Source organism: Pseudophryne corroboree, chromosome 8 (assembly GCF_028390025.1).
Source record: "Pseudophryne corroboree isolate aPseCor3 chromosome 8, aPseCor3.hap2, whole genome shotgun sequence".
NCBI lineage: Eukaryota > Metazoa > Chordata > Amphibia > Anura > Myobatrachidae > Pseudophryne > Pseudophryne corroboree.
The window spans coordinates 386,167,935-386,187,553 of record NC_086451.1 but is presented as its reverse complement, the minus strand read 5'-3'; the positions used below and the strand labels follow the sequence as shown (position 1 = coordinate 386,187,553).

The 19,619-nt window shown below is 47.2% G+C and overlaps 1 protein-coding gene across 1 annotated transcript; it reads left to right on the top strand.

The window, feature by feature from the left end:
- Positions 1 to 2,210: 2,210 nt before the first annotated feature.
- On the top strand, positions 2,211 to 17,659 carry TTC9B (tetratricopeptide repeat domain 9B). The gene is made up of 3 exons (XM_063937668.1): positions 2,211 to 2,657; positions 7,516 to 7,698; positions 16,703 to 17,659. The coding sequence occupies exons 1-3, from the start codon at positions 2,297 to 2,299 to the stop codon at positions 16,795 to 16,797; spliced, it is 639 nt and encodes a 212-aa protein (XP_063793738.1). The 5' UTR covers positions 2,211 to 2,296; the 3' UTR covers positions 16,798 to 17,659.
- Positions 17,660 to 19,619: the final 1,960 nt, after the last annotated feature.

Below are 19,619 nucleotides of genomic sequence, written 5' to 3'. Positions count from 1 at the left end.
GCTGCAGAGTCATCCGCACTCTCCCGCCCGTTTGGGAGCTTTGGTATAATCCCCATGGTCCTTTCGGAGTTCCCAGCATCCACTAGGACGTCAGAGAAAATAAGAATTTACTCACCGGTAATTCTATTTCTCGTAGTCCGTAGTGGATGCTGGGCGCCCATCCCAAGTGCGGTTTATCTGCAATACTTGTACATAGTTATTGTTAACTAAATCGGGTTATTGTTGAGCCATCTGTTGAGAGGCTCAATTGTTTCATACTGTTAACTGGGTATAATATCACGAGTTATACGGTGTGATTGGTGTGGCTGGTATGAGTCTTACCCGGGATTCAAAATCCTTCCTTATTGTGTACGCTCGTCCGGGCACAGTGTCCTAACTGAGGCTTGGAGGAGGGTCATAGTGGGAGGAGCCAGTGCACACCAGGTAGTCATAGATCTTTCTAGAGTGCCCAGCCTCCTTCGGAGCCCGCTATTCCCCATGGTCCTTTCGGAGTTCCCAGCATCCACTACGGACTACGAGAAATAGAATTACCGGTGAGTAAATTCTTATTTTTTCCCCATAAATATTTATTGTGTTCCTTAGTATTCTTATCGTCATTGTAGATTTGTTGAGATGTCTTGCTAAGAATCCGACAGGATACCAGCAGTCATAATTCCGACGCCAGCATCCCGACACTGCTTGGAATACTGACAACAGGATCCCAAAGCACTGCCAGTGCCAGGATCCCAAACGTAAGTATGCTGGGACTGCTGAGAAGTAAGCAGCGGGGTGTGTGTGTGTGTGTGTACGGGGAAGGGGGGGGTAGGGGGTGTGTATTTGCTTTGGGCTGCGGGAGGTTAGGGTTAGGCTGCAGGGAGGTAGGGTGATGGCCCGTACACACTGGCTAATATATCGGCCATTCTATTGAATGGCCGATGTATCGCGGGTCCGTCGGCCAAAGTGTACGGGCGATATGTCTGTGAACTCCATCGTTCACAGACATATCGCGTTGGCCCTGCAGCACAGCCGATGGCCAATATATCTACCGATATATTGGAGCATCTTTGTGTGTGTACGGGCGACCAGACGATCGCCCGTACACATGCTGCAGCAGCCGGTGGTGATTGACAGCTGAACTGGTCAGTTGATGACGTCAGTCCCCAACGGATCGGGCAGCGTGTATGCACAGTACACTGCCCAATCCGCCCATAGATATATCTGCAGATAAACTGACCTGCAGATATATCTATCAGTGTGTACCCACCTTTACAGTTAGGCTGGGAAGGGGGGGTTAGGGTCAGGGAGGTTATGGATTAAGGGAGACATTTACTAAGCAGTGATAAGAGCGGAGATCTGAGCCAGTGGAGAAGTTGCCCATGGCAACCAATCAGCACTGAAGTAACATCTATAATTTGCATACTATAAAATTATACAGAGCTGCTGATTGGTTGATGGAGCAACTTCTCCACTGGCTCACTTCTCCACTCTTATCACTGCTTAGTAAATGTCCCCTTAATGTAGCATAGTTACTTAGTAGGTCTCGGGATCCTGAGCATCAGGATGCAGCTGTAATTTTTCCCATCTTGCTAAGATATTTACATGTTTAAGTTACTAATGGAATATCTTACTTATAGATACAGTATATTAGTAGCTGTGGCCTTGTTCAAAAATAGACCCTGGCATCTCATGTTTAATTTCCTGTCTCCCAATTAGATTGCAAGCTCTGGGGATCAGTGACCCTTAATTTGCTTTCTGTTCCTTTGTATGTCCCTGTATTTTGACTGTCGTATGACTGATCTGAACACCCGGGTTGTACAGAGCTGCAGAGGAGAATAATTTAGCGAGGTACAAATTAACAAAAATGTAACCTATACAGCTGTTCTCTTGAAGGAACTATAAGTCTCAGCATACCTTGACATAATATTGACAGCAGAGTATTTTATGATCCTCTAAAAACTAATCATGCTGGAGGGGTGTCTAAATAATGAGGACAAAGTAAGAATTATTCAGTACAGTGGAGAGGTGGGAGATAATACTGGGGGCCTTTCATGTAACAGTGTATAATTCTCAATGACATAGCTATAACAATTCAGCATTCTGAAAATATACATAGGTTCAGGTGAGGTTACCCTCCTATTCACGTGACACATACTGACCCATATATTGGGAATCACTGAATTAGAGGAACACGCAAGGGGTTAAGGAGAGATAGCTCAGCTGTGTGGTACCCAGAATGCAGTGGGGGATGGACTGATGCTGGATCTCTTTCCCTCTCCTCCTCCAGCAGCATCATCAGCATCTCTGCCGCTCATCCCTTATGCATAGAACGTACATTCAGAGAGAACAGGCGCTGGGATACCCCCAGCATGGGCCAGCTGTAAGGGCTATGGGAGACCAGACCAGTGTAGGTGGGGGGAGACTGCCAGCCTCCCCCGAGCCTGAGATGGAGGCCAGGATCCAGAAAGCAGTGGAGTTTAAGACGGAAGGATACTGCTGCTACAAGGACAAAAAATTCAGGGATGCAATAGGCAAGTACCACCGGGCCCTGCTGATGCTCAAGGGTGTCCATGAAGACGGGGAGGAGAGGAAGGCCCACGGCGGAGCTGGAACAAGGTTGACGGAGGCTCAGAAGGTGCGGGTGGAGGCCACAGAGATCGAGTGTTATGACAGCCTGACTGGTAGGTGGTGGAGGCACGGCTGCAGGATGCAGTTGTGGAGGGGCAGGGGAGGAGGGCTCACTGATGTGGAAGTGCCAGAGATTACCCTGTGTATTATGAGTTAGGGGAGGAACAGGGGTTCTTCATGTTCGTTAACCTCTGGTGTGCCAGAGAAGGCCCATGTCACTACTTGTACTGCTGTCCATCATCTCAGACATGTGCACTTCCCTATATGTGTCACCTGGCAATGGGAGGGATAACACGTCTCATAGTTGCTGTCTATGCCACTATATCACCCTACAGCGGGATAGATAACACCTCTCATAACCACCATATGTCTGTGTCACCATGTCGCCCTGCAATGAGAGAGATAACACGTCTCTCCTGCTGTCTGTGTCACCCTGCAGTGGGAGGGATAACACCTCTCTCCCTCTGTCTGTGTCACTATGTCACCCTGCAATGGGAGGGATAACACCTCTCTCCCTCTGTCTGTGTCACTATGTCACCCTGCAATGGGAGGGATAACACCTCTCTCCCTGTGTGTCACCCAGCAATGGGAAGGATAACACCTCTCTCCCTCTGTCTGTGTCACTGTGTCACCCTGCAATGGGAGTGATAACACCTCTCTGCCTCTCTCTCTCTCTCTCTCTCTCTCTCTCTGTGTCCCTGTGTCACCCTGCAGTGGGAGGGATAACACCTCTCTCCCTCTGACTGTGTCACCCTGCAGTGGGAGGGATAACACCTCTCTCTCTCTCTCTGTGTCCCACCCTGTGTCACCCTGCAGTGGGAGGGATAACACCTCTCTCCCTCTGTCTGTGTCACCCTGCAATGGGAGGGATAACACCTCTCTCCCTCTGTTTGTGTCACTGTGTTACCCTGCAGAGGGAGGGATAACATCTCTCTCCCTGTGTGTCACTATGTCACCCTGCAATGGGAGGGATAACACGTCTCATAGCTCCTGTCTGTGTCCCTATGTCACGCTGCAGTGGGAGTAATAACACGTCTCATAGCTCCTGTCTGTCTGTATCACCCATAAATGGGAGGAATAAATATATCTCAGTTTCCATCTGCCTGTGTCACCCCACAGTGGGAGGGATAAAACATGTCTCATAGTATCCTTTTGTTTGTGTCGCTGTGTCACCCTGCAGTGGGAGGGATAACACCTCTCTCCCTGTGTCACCCTGCAGTGGGAGGGATAACACCTCTCTCCCTCTGTCTGTGTCCCTATGTCACCCTGCAGTGGGAGGGATAACACCTCTCTGCCTCTGTCTGTGTCCCAGTGTCACCCTGCAGTGGGAGGGATAACACCTCTCTGCCTCTGTCTGTGTCCCTGTGTCACCCTGCAGTGGGAGGGATAACACCTCTCTCCCTCTGTCTGTGTCCCTATGTCACCCTGCAGTGGGAGGGATAACACCTCTCTCCCTCTGTCTGTGTCCCTGTGTCACCCTGCAATGGGAGGGATAACACCTCTCTCCCTGTGTGTCACTGTGTCACCCTGCAGTGGGAGGGATAACACCTCTCTCCCTCTGTCTGTGTCACTGTGTCACCCTGCAGCGGGAGGAATAACACTTCTCTCCCTGTGTGTCACTGTGTCACCCTGCAATGGGAGGGATAACACCTCTCTCCCTCTGTCTGTGTCACTGTGTCACCCTGCAGCGGGAGGGATAACACTTCTCTCCCTGTGTGTCACTGTATCACCCTGCAGTGGGAGGGATAACACCTCTCTCCCTCTGTCTGTGTCCCTGTGTCACCCTGCAATGGGAGGGATAACACTTCTCTCCCTGTGTGTCACTGTATCACCCTGCAATGGGAGGGTAACACCTCTCTCCCTCTGTCTGTGTCACTGTGTCACCCTGCAGCGGGAGGGATAACACTTCTCTCCCTGTGTGTCACTGTATCACCCTGCAATGGGAGGGTAACACCTCTCTCCCTCTGACTGTGTCACCCTGCAGTGGGAAGGATAACACCTCTCTCCCTCTTTCTGTGTCCCTATGTCACCCTGCAGTGAGAGTAATAACACGTCTCATAGCTCCTGTCTGTCTGTATCACCCATAAATGGGAGGAATAAATATATCCCAGTTTCCATCTACCTGTGTCACCCCACAGTGGGAGGGATAAAACATGTCTCATAGTATCCTTTTGATTGTGTCACTGTGTCACCCTGCAGCATACTTGTCTACTTTTGAAAAAGCATTTCAGGGAGATGTGAAAGTAACACCTATGAGCGCGGACGTGTACTGCTACATCTGAGAGAGTGTCATAAAAATTATTTACATCCAAATGTAAATTAGCCGCAAAGTTAGTAAAATCTACTTGTTGAAGAAAAGACACTGATATTTTTCAGGAATTGTTCGTGTATTGTGTTTTACAATAGGTTCCATATACTGTAAGTGGCCAAGAGAACCCTTATTTAAAATGCATGTAGCCACAGGGATCATTGTGCCTTATAACAATGCAGGGAAATGGCACTGATGAACTCCTTTGAATGCATGTATCTCTGATTTATTTTTTTACCCCAAGAATGTAAAGCAAAATCAGGGAGATTGCTGGTCTATTCAGGGAGTGAGGGAGATAGCTACTATTTCAGGGAGTCTCCTGCAGAATGAGGGAGAGTAGGCAACTCTGCCCTGCAGTGGTAGGGCAAAACCAAATCTCATAGATCCAGTCTGTCTGTGTCACTGTGTTACCCTGCAGTGGGAGGGATAGGTTTTATACACTGCTCAAAAACATAAAGGGAACACTAAAATAACACATCCTAGATCTGAATGAATTAAATATTCTTATTAAATACTTTGTTCTTTACATAGTTGAATGTGCTGACAACAAAATCACACAAAAATTATCAATGGAAATCAAATTAATTAACACATGGAGGTCTGGATTTGGAGTCACCCTCAAAATTAAAGTGGAAAAACACACTACATGCTGATCCAACTTTGATGTAATGTCCTTAAAACAAGTCAAAATGAGGCTCAGTAGTGTGTGTGTCCTCCACGTGCCTATATGACCTCCCTACAACCCACACAAGTGGCTCAGGTAGTGCAACTCATCCAGGATGGCACATCAATGCGAGCTGTGGCAAGAAGGTTTGCTGTGTCTGTCAGCGTAGTGTCCAGAGCATAGAGGCGCTACCAGGAGACAGGCCAGTACATCAGGAGATGTGGAGGAGGCCGTAGGAGGGCAACAACCCAGCAGCAGGACCGCTACCTCCGCCTTTGTGCAAGGAGGAACAGGAGGAGCACTGCCAGAGCCCTGCAAAATGACCTCCAGCAAGCCAAAAATGTGCATGTGTCTACTCAAACGATCAGAAACAGACTCCATGAGGGTGGTATGAGGGCCCGACGTCCACAGGTGGGGGTTGTGCTTACAGCCCAACACCGTGCAGGACGTTTGGCATTTGCCAGAGAACACCAATATTGGAAAATTCGCAACTGGTGCCCTGTACTCTTCACAGATGAAAGCAGGTTCTCACTGAGCACATGTGACAGATGTGACAGAGTCTGAAGACGCCAAGGAGAATGTTCTGCTGCCTGCAACATCCTCCAGCATGACCGGTTTGGCAGTGGGTCAGTAATGGTGTGGGGTGGCAATTCATTGGGGGGCCGCACAGCCCTCCATGTGCTCGCCAGAGGTAGCCTGACTGCCATTAGGTACTGAGAGGAGATCCTCAGACCCCTTGTGAGACCATATGCTGGTGCGGTTGGCCCTGGGTTCCTCCTAATGCAAGACAATGCTAGACCTCATGTGGCTGGAGTGTGTCAGCAGTTCCTGCAAGACGAAGGCATTGATGCTATGGACTGGCCCGCCCGTTCCCCAGACCTGAATCCAATTGAGCACATCTGGGACATCATGTCTCGCTCCATCCACTAACGCTACGTTGCACCACAGACTGTCCAGGAGTTGGCGGATGCTTTAGTCCAGGTCTGGGAGGAGATCCCTCAGGAGACCATCCGCCACCTCATCAGGAGCATGCCCAGGCATTGTAGGGAGGTCATTCAGGCACGTGGAGGCCACACACACTACTGAGCCTCATTTTGACTTGTTTTAAGGACATTACATCAAAGTTGGATCAGCCTGTAGTGTGTTTTTCCACTTTAATTTTGAGGGTGACTCCAAATCCAGACCTCCATGGGTTAATAAATTTGATTTCCATTGATAATTTTTGTGTGATTTTGTTATCAGCACATTCAACTATGTAAAGAACAAAGTATTTAATAAGAATATTTCATTCATTCAGATCTAGGATGTATTATTTTAGTGTTCCCTTTATTTTTTTGAGCAGTGTATATTGTATGTGACCCTGTAGTAGGCAATATGGACATATAAATTGTCATACAGCAGCAGGATCTAAACAGGGGAGGAGGGATTTTGCAATCTGGACTTCCTTACTATAGGAGCGGGGGTCTGTGAATCAGCGTCATCTGAAGATGGTGATGGTTCCCACGATCATGCTCTGAAAATGTAGTTTATTTCGGAACCTGATGAATTTGATCTCCATCCCATAGTATGGGGACAGAGCCCCAGATTGAGACTGAATGGTAAGCAGGAGATATCAGTGACACTGTATCTCCTCTTTACCTTTCTAATAAATGGCCAAGATACTTCATTTCAACAAAATGAGGTGAACATGTCAACATAGAAATGGTGCATATGAATAGACTCCATGGTGTCTTCTGTCCTTAGATTACCCTGCAGTAGGAGGGGCAGACCCCACTTAGAACAGCTTTGCTCCATCCCTGTAGTAGAGAGGGCAGACAACCACGTCTGGTAATTACCTTCTGTCTGTGTCACTCTGCAGTGGGAGGGACTGTGCTCTGGAGGGTTAGTGACATAATGATGTGTTTCTCTCTCTGTCTCCCCTGACAATTGCTCTCTGCAGCCTGTTTGCTCCAGTCAGAGCTGGTGAATTATGAGCGGGTGAAGGAATATTGCCTGAAGGTGCTTGAGAAGCAGACCAGCAACTTCAAAGCCACGTACAGAGCTGGCATCGCATTCTACCACCTAGGGGATTATGGAAACGCTCTGCTTTATCTCAAGGAAGCCCGAAGCCGGGAGCCTACAGGTATGCTCATGGGTGGCACTGGTGCCATGCTGTCTGCCCATCACTCCCCGGAGAGGCAGAGACATATCACACTCTCATTTCTATAGGAGTGACGTAATCAGAATGTCTTGTTGTTTTGTCAGCTCTGGGTGATAGTCTGATTAGTGGACTCACTGTGTGATCGGCAGAGTCTGGGTAATGGTGATGGGTGTTGACGTTCATTAGAGACTACAGTGTTAAAACTATTCTCCTCCTAAGATGATGTGTTGTGTAGCAGTCCTGTAAAGAGACCTTGTGTAGGCTATACCAGAATTCAGCCCCTGGTCCAAACAGACTAAGGATCCCAGTTACGAGTTTGGGTTGGTACATGAAAAGCTCCACTCAGGATCAGTGATGGCTTGGTGCCCAATTCAGCATCAAATGACCTAAGAGGCCAATGAAACTGTTACATGGTAAACAGGGACGTAGCCAGAAATGTGTGGGCCCCATAGCAACATTGTCCCAATGCTTCTAGAGAGACACCATAATAGTGCCCTAGTTCACGTTATGTCACATTGTGGGGCTGCCAGAACATGTTATGACATAGTGTCCCCAGTTCATATTATGTAACATTATATGCCCTTCAATTCATTTTATACCATATAACAATGAGCAGATCCAGAGGCATACCTAGATATATTGTAGACCCCAAGGTACAAGTTTGAAAGGGCCCCTATGTACCACCCAATGGTAAAAAATTTATATAACATATGTAACTGTGATAGGGAAGGTGGGCCCTCTCAGCTCTGGGCCCCATAGCAGCTGCACTCCCTGCACCTATAGTAGCTACACCCTTGATGGTAAAGCAGCATGATGTATCGGGACATCACACGTGATGTTTAGGTCACATCTGCTGATGCCACACAGCAGGCTGGCATTTACAATGGTCATTATTGAGATGAAGAAACTGTGCAATCTTGCCGTCTCCTAAACACGACTCTCCAGATCCAGAATCTTTACAATACAGCATTAGCAACTGAAATGCTTATTTCTCTATCGTCCTAGTGGATGCTGGGGTTCCTGAAAGGACCATGGGGAATAGCGGCTCCGCAGGAGACAGGGCACAAAAAGTAAAGCTTTTCCAGATCAGGTGGTGTGCACTGGCTCCTCCCCCTATGACCCTCCTCCAGACTCCAGTTAGATTTTTGTGCCCGGCCGAGAAGGGTGCAATTCTAGGTGGCCCTCATAAAGAGCTGCTTAGAGAAAGTTTAGCTTAGGTTTTTTATTTTACAGTGATTCCTGCTGGCAACAGGATCACTGCAACGAGGGACAGAGGGGAGAAGAAGTGAACTCACCTGCGTGCAGGATGGATTGGCTTCTTGGCTACTGGACATCAGCTCCAGAGGGACGATCACAGGTACAGCCTGGATGGTCACCGGAGCCGCGCCGCCGGCCCCCTTGCAGATGCTGAAGTAAGAAGAGGTCCAGAATCGGCGGCTGAAGACTCCTGCAGTCTTCTAAAGGTAGCGCACAGCACTGCAGCTGTGCGCCATTTTCCTCTCAGCACACTTCACACGCAGTCACTGAGGGTGCAGGGCGCTGGGGGGGGGCGCCCTGGGAGGCAAATGAAAACCTATTAAAAGGCTAAAAATACCTCACATATAGCCCCCAGAGGCTATATGGAGATATTTAACCCCTGCCTGTATTCACAAAATAGCGGGAGACGAGCCCGCCGAAAAAGGGGCGGGGCCTATCTCCTCAGCACACGGCGCCATTTCCTCTCACAGTTCCGCTGGTCAGGACGGCTCCCAGGTCTCTCCCCTGCACTGCACTACAGAAACAGGGTAAAACAGAGAGGGGGGGCAAATTTAATGGCAATATCTTGATATATATAAAGCAGCTATAAGGGAGCACTTATTATAAGGCTATCCCTGTCATATATAGCGCTTTTTGGTGTGTGCTGGCAGACTCTCCCTCTGTCTCCCCAAAGGGCTAGTGGGTCCTGTCTTCGTTTAGAGCATTCCCTGTGTGTCTGCTGTGTGTCGGTACGTGTGTGTCGACATGTATGAGGACGATATTGGTGTGGAGGCGGAGCAATTGCCAAATATGGGGATGTCACCTCCTAGGGGGTCGACACCAGAATGGATGCCTTTATTTGTGGAATTACGGGATAGCGTCAACTCGCTTAAGCAGTCGTTTGACGACATGAGGCGGCCGGACAATCAATTAGTGCCTGTCCAGGCGCCTCAAACACCGTCAGGGGCTGTAAAACGCCCTTTGCCTCAGTCGGTCGACACAGACCCAGACACAGGCACTGATTCCAGTGGTGACGGTGACCAATCAACCGTATTTTCCAGTAGGGCCACACGTTATATGATTTTGGCAATGAAGGAGGCGTTACATTTAGCTGATACTACAGGTACCACTAAACAGGGTATTATGTGGGGTGTGAAAAAACTACCTATAGTTTTTCCTGAATCAGAAGAATTAAATGACGTGTGTGATGAAGCGTGGGTTGCCCCTGATAAAAAGCTGATAATTTCAAAGAAATTATTGGCATTATACCCTTTCCCGCCAGAGGTTAGGGAGCGCTGGGAAACACCTCCTAGGGTGGACAAGGCGCTAACACGCTTATCAAAACAAGTGGCGTTACCTTCTCCTGAGACGGCCGCACTTAAAGATCCATCAGATAGGAGGATGGAAAATATCCAAAAAAGTATATACACACATGCAGGTGTTATACTACGACCAGCTATAGCGTCTGCCTGGATGTGCAGTGCTGGGGTAGTTTGGTCAGAGTCCCTGATTGAAAATATTGATACCCTGGACAGGGACAATATTTTACTGTCGTTAGAACAAATAAAGGATGCATTTCTTTATATGCGTGATGCACAGAGGGATATCTGCACACTGGCATCACGGGTAAGTGCTATGTCCATTTCGGCCAGAAGAGCTTTATGGACGCGACAGTGGACAGGCGATGCGGATTCAAAACGGCATATGGAAGTTTTGCCGTATAAAGGGGAGGAGTTATTTGGAGTCGGTCTATCAGATTTGGTGGCCACGGCTACAGCCGGGAAATCCACCTTTCTACCTCAAGTCACTCCCCAACAGAAAAAGGCACCGACTTTTCAACCGCAGCCCTTTCGTTCCTTTAAAAATAAGAGAGCAAAGGGCTATTCATATCTGCCACGAGGCAGAGGTCGAGGGAAGAAACAGCAACAGGCAGCTCCTTCCCAGGAACAGAAGCCCTCCCCGGCTTCTACAAAAGCCTCAGCATGACGCTGGGGCTTCTCAAGCGGACTCGGGGACGGTGGGAGGTCGTCTCAAAAATTACAGCGCGCAGTGGGCTCACTCGCAGGTAGATCCCTGGATCCTGCAGATAATATCTCAGGGGTACAGGTTGGAATTAGAGACAGATCCACCTCGCCGTTTCCTGAAGTCTGCTTTACCAACGTCCCCTTCCGAAAGGGAGACGGTTTTGGAAGCCATTCACAAGCTGTACTCTCAGCAGGTGATAGTCAAGGTACCTCTTCTACAACAAGGGAAGGGGTATTATTCCACTCTATTTGTGGTACCGAAGCCGGATGGCTCGGTAAGGCCTATTCTAAATCTGAAGTCCTTGAACCTGTACATAAAGAAGTTCAAGTTCAAGATGGAGTCACTCAGAGCAGTGATAGCGAACCTGGAAGAAGGGGACTTTATGGTATCCTTGGACATCAAGGATGCGTATCTCCACGTTCCAATTTACCCCTCACACCAGGGGTACCTCAGGTTCGTTGTACAAAACTGTCACTATCAGTTTCAGACGCTGCCGTTTGGTTTGTCCACGGCACCTCGGATCTTTACAAAGGTAATGGCCGAGATGATGATTCTTCTTCGAAGAAAAGGCGTATTAATTATCCCATACTTGGACGATCTCCTAATAAGGGCAAGGTCCAGAGAACAGCTAGAGATGGGATTAGCAATATCTCAAGAGGTGCTAAAGCAGCACGGATGGATTCTGAATATTCCAAAATCCCAATTAATGCCGACAACTCGTCTGCTGTTCCTAGGGATGATTCTGGACACGGTTCAGAAAAAGGTTTTTCTTCCCGAGGAAAAAGCCAAGGAGTTATCCGACCTGGTCAGGAATCTCCTAAAACCAGGAAAGGTGTCTGTACATCAATGCACAAGAGTCCTGGGAAAAATGGTGGCTTCTTACGAAGCAATTCCATTCGGCAGATTCCATGCAAGAATTTTCCAAAGGGATCTGTTGGACAAATGGTCAGGGTCGCATCTTCAGATGCACCTGCGGATAACCCTGTCTCCAAGGACAAGGGTATCTCTTCTGTGGTGGTTGCAGAGGGCTCATCTATTGGAGGGCCGCAGATTCGGCATACAGGATTGGATCCTGGTGACCACGGACGCCAGCCTGAGAGGCTGGGGAGCAGTCACACAAGGAAGAAACTTCCAGGGAGTGTGGTCGAGCCTGGAAAAGTCTCTTCACATAAACATTCTGGAACTAAGAGCAATCTACAATGCTCTAAGCCAGGCGGACACTCTGCTTCAAGGAAGACCGGTGTTGATCCAGTCGGACAACATCACGGCAGTCGCCCATGTAAACAGACAGGGCGGCACAAGAAGCAGGAGTGCAATGGCAGAAGCTGCCAGGATCCTTCGCTGGGCGGAGAATCACGTGATAGCACTGTCAGCAGTGTTCATCCCGGGAGTGGACAACTGGGAAGCAGACTTCCTCAGCAGACACGATCTTCACCCGGGAGAGTGGGGACTTCATCCAGAAGTTTTCCACATGCTAATAAACCGTTGGGAAAGACCAATGGTGGACATGATGGCGTCTCGCCTCAACAAAAAACTGGACAGGTATTGCGCCAGGTCAAGAGATCCGCAGGCAATAGCTGTGGACGCGCTGGTAACACCTTGGGTGTACCAGTCGGTGTATGTGTTTCCTCCTCTGCCTCTCATACCAAAGGTATTGAGAATCATAAGGCAAGACTTACCGCGGCTGCGTTTGACGGCATGGCGGTTGAACGCCAGATCCTAAAAGGAAAAGGCATTCCAGAAGAAGTCATTCCTACCTTGATTAAGGCAAGAAAGGAAGTCACCGCGAAGCATTATCACCGCATTTGGCGGAAATATGTTGCGTGGTGCGAGGATCGGAGTGCTCCGACGGAGGAATTTCAACTGGGTCGTTTCCTACATTTCCTGCAATCAGGATTGTCTATGGGTCTCAAATTGGGATCTATTAAGGTTCAAATTTCGGCCCTGTCAATATTCTTCCAAAAAGAATTGGCCTCAGTTCCTGAGGTCCAGACTTTTGTCAAGGGAGTACTGCATATACAGCCTCCTGTGGTGCCTCCGGTGGCACCGTGGGATCTAAATGTAGTTTTAGATTTCCTCAAATCCCATTGGTTTGAACCACTAAAAGATGTGGATTTGAAATATCTCACATGGAAAGTGACTATGTTACTGGCCCTGGCGTCCGCCAGGAGAGTATCTGAACTGGCGGCTTTATCTTATAAAAGCCCTTATTTAATTTTCCATTCGGATAGGGCAGAGCTGCGGACGCGTCCGCATTTTCTCCCTAAGGTGGTATCAGCGTTTCACCTGAACCAGCCTATTGTAGTGCCTGCGGCTACAAGCGACTTGGAGGACTCCAAGTTGTTGGACGTTGTCAGAGCTTTAAAAGTATACATTTCAAGGACGGCTGGAGTCAGAAAATCTGACTCGCTGTTTATACTGTATGCACCCAACAAGTTGGGTGCGCCTGCTTCTAAGCAGTCGATTGCTCGTTGGATTTGTAACACAATTCAACTTGCACATTCTGTGGCAGGCCTGCCACAGCCTAAATCTGTTAAGGCCCATTCCACAAGGAAGGTGGGCTCATCTTGGGCGGCTGCCCGAGGGGTCTCGGCATTACAACTCTGCCGAGCAGCTACGTGGTCAGGGGAGAACACGTTTGTAAAATTCTACAAATTTGATACCCTGGCAAAGGAGGACCTGGAGTTCTCTCATTTGGTGCTGCAGAGTCATCCGCACTCTCCCGCCCGTTTGGGAGCTTTGGTATAATCCCCATGGTCCTTTCAGGAACCCCAGCATCCACTAGGACGATAGAGAAAATAAGAATTTACTTACCGATAATTCTATTTCTCGGAGTCCGTAGTGGATGCTGGGCGCCCATCCCAAGTGCGGATTATCTGCAATACTTGTACATAGTTATTGTTAACTAATTCGGGTTATTGTTTAGGGAGCCATCTTTCAGAGGCTCCTCTGTTATCATACTGTTAACTGGGTTTAGATCACAAGTTGTACGGTGTGATTGGTGTGGCTGGTATGAGTCTTACCCGGGATTCAAAATCCTCCCTTATTGTGTACGCTCGTCCGGGCACAGTACCTAACTGGAGTCTGGAGGAGGGTCATAGGGGGAGGAGCCAGTGCACACCACCTGATCTGGAAAAGCTTTACTTTTTGTGACCTGTCTCCTGCGGAGCCGCTATTCCCCATGGTCCTTTCAGGAACCCCAGCATCCACTACGGACTCCGAGAAATAGAATTATCGGTAAGTAAATTCTTATTTTTTTTGTGATGGTTCTTTTCTAGCTTTAATTTACATTTTATGCTGATTAGCTACAGTATCTACAGATGAATCCGCGCTCATCTAATGCGGCTCCAGCGCAAACGTGCACTCCTGGCGCTGCTAGGCAATCCAGCGCCTAGCCACGCTACAGGAGTGCACAGAGACGCTCCCATTGCAGTGAATGTGGCGCATGATCATCTCACACGCAAGCGCGTCCCAGATGCTGCGATAGGCGCGCCCTGGCACAGATGGAGCCACGATTAGCGTGGCTCCGTCTGTATATCAGGGACAAATGCAGGATTTCTAGAAGGGTTTCCATTGCAAGCCACAATCTTCCACTCTGGAACAAGTGTGAGAGTCTGGGGAGCAGTGGATAAACCTAGGACATACCGGTTCTGGTATGAATGGTCGACCATGTTAGGGTCAACAGTCATAACGTCGACACTGACATGGTCGACATGAACAAATAGTCAACACATGAACATGGTCGACATGGGACAGGTCAACACATGAAAAGGTCGACCTGTATTTTTAAACTGTTTTTGGTGTAATTTTTTCCGTAACATGACCAGGAAACCCAATTAGTGTACCACGTCCCCTTGCATGGCTCGCTTCACTCGCTATGCTGCGGGCAAGGTGCCTCGCTCTGCTATCGCTGCGTTCGGCACTGGTCACTATTCCCAATCGTAGTCCACGTGGATGGTAAAGTATGAAAAAGTTGTAACATTTTTTTTTTTGAAACCATGTTGACCTTGACCTGTCACGTGTCCACCATTTGTCAATGTCGACCAATAGTGGTCGACCTAGTGACTGTCAACCTAAGTAGGGTCGACCAGCCACACGGATACCGTACATACCCTGGATATATAGGTACACATTGGTACCTATATACATTGTATTGTTTTTGGTACTTTATATACACTGGATAGTGTATAGAATATACAGTATTAATTATTAACGCTATAGATGGCCTATAGTATAGGTGAATAGATGCTATGCGTAGCATCTATTCATGAGAAAGAGGGACTGGGGGCATGTCCACCAGCTCCCGGAACACCGGGCATATCCCCACAGTGACCAAAATGGGAGTGTGGCATTTGCCCTTAGCCCTGAGGCTAATACACTGCTGAATTATCATTCCAATCTGAATGACTGTCTGTCCTAAAGATCACCAAAGGACGATTAGGCAGAATGTTGGGCAGATCATATACACATTACACAATGTGCATCATCTTGGCTCATCATTTCTAAACAAAGGTGCAGGAGGCTGATCAGATGCACAGATCTGACTGGTTTTTCAATGATAAGTGGCTCTGGGTGCTGTGTATACACTGTGCAGTGACCGGACAAAGCAGATGTGTATCAGCTGATTGGCCCTATTATTGCACTGTGTGTACCTAGCATTAGATAATATCAGTATAGAGATTGTTCTAAACTAGGCAGCTAATTGTAGCATTCTCCCCATCCTGTGATGGGTTTAAATGCTGAGAAGGAAATACATGCTGATCATGCTTAGAGTTAGATGCTGAGAAGCCAGGTCTGATGGTTCTTCCTCCGCTTAGGCTTTGGTGACCAGCTTCCTCTGTGGAGCCAGTGCTCTTTACCATGACCTCTCAGCCTCCATTTTGACCAATGGATTTTTACAGGCTGCTTTAAAATACATAAAGTTGCTATTCTTCACATCCCTTGGGTGGTGAGTGAGGGGTTAATACACATATTGAAATACTTAATATTATTTTTTACTGGAGCACTATAGGTCCAAGCTAGCCCTGTCCTGCCCAATTTAAGTGGCTGTCAGGGCATATTTTTTACAGGTGCACCTGTAAAAAGAATAGATTACAAAAGACATGACACACACATCGCAGTGTATTCCCTCAGCTGTCACTGGATTTATACACTCCCCCTCAGTCAGCAATATTGCCCCTATACACTATCCCATCCTCTTAGGTTATACGCTCCTATGGTAGTATTATCACAATACCGACCACTACATCCCACCTGCTCAAAATCCTGCCATACGGCATGCCGACCAACAGGGAATATTCCCACTCCTGGGTGCCAACGACACCCATAGAGTGGGAATAGAACCTGTAACGAGCTCGCTGCCCAACCCCCCCGCCAGACATCTCACAGCCGGGATACCAGCACCGGTATTGTTAGACCGCCAGTCACACATACCAAACCCGTGCCACTACCTCAGTCGAGCTCAAAAGTTTCCAGATTTCAGAATTTTCCGTATGTCGGAATTTTGGATATGGGAGACTGAACCTGTTTTAATTTCTGGCTCACGTCATAGACTCTCCCATATGGGAGATAAAGTATGCTGGCTGGTTTAGCGAGTAGGCCCCAATAATGATCCATAAACCACTTTATGTGGGAACATTAAGTTCAGAAATGTTGTATGTGAATTTGCCCGGCTGTGCATAGATATTTAGGACTGAAATGTGACTGTTCTCCTGTTTCCCTCCAGACACCAACGTTCTTCGCTATATCCAGCTGACAGAGATGAAAGTGCAGAGATCAAGCCAACGGGAGAGGAAAGCATTTAAGGAAGTGATTGGATAGCCCACTATGAGACCTGCTCCTGCCCAGACCTGTATGTGAGGATACTATGAGCTGGTTCTGAGCATTCCCCTGTACAAACCTCAACAGTCTCCCCCTCGTCAGGAGGCCACAATACAGAATAACGCAGCTCTGGCACTTTATATAAATGATATGATTACATGCATAATGTTAGAAATCTATCTCCCCCTCAACTACCTATGTGTCAATGCATGAATTGTGTGCGTGTGTATGTATATTACATGATATAATATATGTACACACTCATATTTAGGGATGACAGGTCATGCTCAGTAGCAGTGGTGACAGCACTCAAGGATCCCGCAGTTCCAGTTCCCAACCTCCCATCTTCCTCTGATCAAGAAGATTTGCCCGAAAATGACTTTTCCCAGTTCGTTCCCAATATAATTGGATGCATAGCATTATGGGCACTAGTTAATTACAAATCCTGTAACAATAGAAAGAGCAGACTCATTCAGTCAGTGGGGAATATACTTCCAGCTGCATAGATCTCTAAAGGACATAACTGAGGATTCCACATTCCACCACCACCCCCTCCGCACAAGACCACTACTGGACTAGATTTATTGCATTGCCATCAAATCTTAAGGTCTCTCATAGGAATGACCAAGATCCTTGCAGAAAATTGGATGTAATTGTGATGCCTGATGATACATTGAGTTAAAGCCGGCTCTGCACCTTACGACTGCCGCATCTAATGCTCCGCACGTTCAGCACAAGCTGGACTCTCTCCGAAGAAGGTGTGCCCCCTCATGCCGTGCGAAGGGCCAGCGTGGCTCCTTCTTTGGTCTTATAAGGATGTTGTGTAGGACTTTCTTTTTGTAAATAAAAGCAACTAACTGTGTGTCTGCATTTCATTTTCAACACTGAAGAAAACAAAAAATGGCAGGGGTTTCATGTGGTAAATCAGACAGGTTTTGGGTAGCCAAAATACAGATCTGTGGATGGAGAATAAATAATAAGAAACAATCAAAGAAATCAATTAGGTGACAGTTGTATTGTGTGGTAAATCTAGAATTTTCAGCCCCCCCCGGCCTAGATCTGCATAATGTTCTGGCCGCACCAACATGCCGTAGATGAACGGATCCATCCACAGGCCACAATAGCTGAACTCAGATCATATCTTACTTGGCTAATCATGTGTGTGGGCTCAGGCTGTTGCTCACAATTGCGCCAGTGTTCTTAAGGGCATATATGGGGTCTAATTCAGAATGGATCGCTATTCTGAGAAATTGCAGTTGTCTGTGAGCAGAAAGGCACCGCCCCGACAGGTAGAAAAAATGCTCCGTGCAAAATTGTGAATGTATCTTAGTTCGCTATCCACTCGCAGATGCATACGCAATTCCCAGAACATCGAAGAATGTTTGGTATCTGAGCAAATGTGAGTAGGGTGAGGCTGCCACTTATCTGCAACTGAGATGTCCTGGAAGTGGTCTGCGCTGATGTCAAACACCCTCCCCAAAAACGCCTGGGCACACCCACGTTTTTTCTGATACACACAGAAAACAGCAGTTTTCCGCCCATAAACACCGGCATCCTGTCAGTCAAACAGCGGCTGCATTGCGATTATGATTTGTACGCTATTTCTGTCGCTGTTACTCCTCACGCATGAGTAATGGGAACGCTAAGTATGCGCAGTCATTCGATAATCGCTCAATTTGTGATTTCTCTGAATAGCGATCCATACTGAATTAGGCCCTTGGAACGGTGAGAGAGGATGATCAGTCATGCTACGGCAATATAAGACAGATGACAGGAATGGCAGATAGCAGGAGGCTGCAGTAGCCAAGGCAGAAGTTAATGAGAGTTGTTACATGTTGACATTCAGAAAGTGTCAACAGTTTATCAATGTAGACATACTGGCTGTCGATCTACATTATGACTGTTGAAATTCAGAACCTGTTGACATTCTGGTGTCCACATACTGACTGTTGACCTTCTGAATTTCGACTGAACAGAGACAGTAAGTTAACTCTCTTACCCCTCCAGATCGGTTCCTCTGGGTCAACGGAGTATAGTGCAGATTGCAGCTATAAAGGGCTACTTATCGCCACAAAGGATTTCTTATTCTTTATAAAATATGTAAGGAAGTTTTCTATTGTACTTGTATTTTTTAAGTAAATGTACCATAATAAAGAAGTTTTAAAATATATAATCTCACGATAAGACAGGACAAGCAGTAAAAAAATCTATTTACTAAGAAAGAAGCAAAAAAAGTGACTTTAAGCAAAAAAGTAAAAAAAAGTAAGAAAAAAAAGACGTTTACATCCTATATAGACTTCGTAATCGAATTAGGTATAAAAAATTAAAAATGTAGATTCATGCCATCAGATATTTCTAGGAATTTCTTTAGATTCCACCACTTCATAGAATATGCTTAAGCCTCAAAAGAACCCTTACCAGCGCTAAAGAAAGGAATCTATTATCAATATATTATTATTCGCTGTGACCAGATCTTATCAGGTCACATTTAGCCTTTAAGAAACAATAAGTCTCTGACAGCAATTGCAAAAGTGCTACCTTAAAGCCATAATATAGACTAAACAAATTATTAAAGGATGAGAAGAATGAAACAAAGGTGCGCTGTAACACATACCGAGCAGCCAGATATCCGCTTTCACTGCTCAGACTGCACTAGACTGTAAAAGCTATGGTTGCTCTGGGTTACCGTACATCTGTCACCTTTGGATAATGTTATGGAATATGCCCCTTAATGTGCTAAAAAAAAGTGTCATTTCTAGAAGCAAAGGTGGCTTAGTTGTTAGGTCTCTATATGCGTATTGTATTGGACAGGTCTATGTACG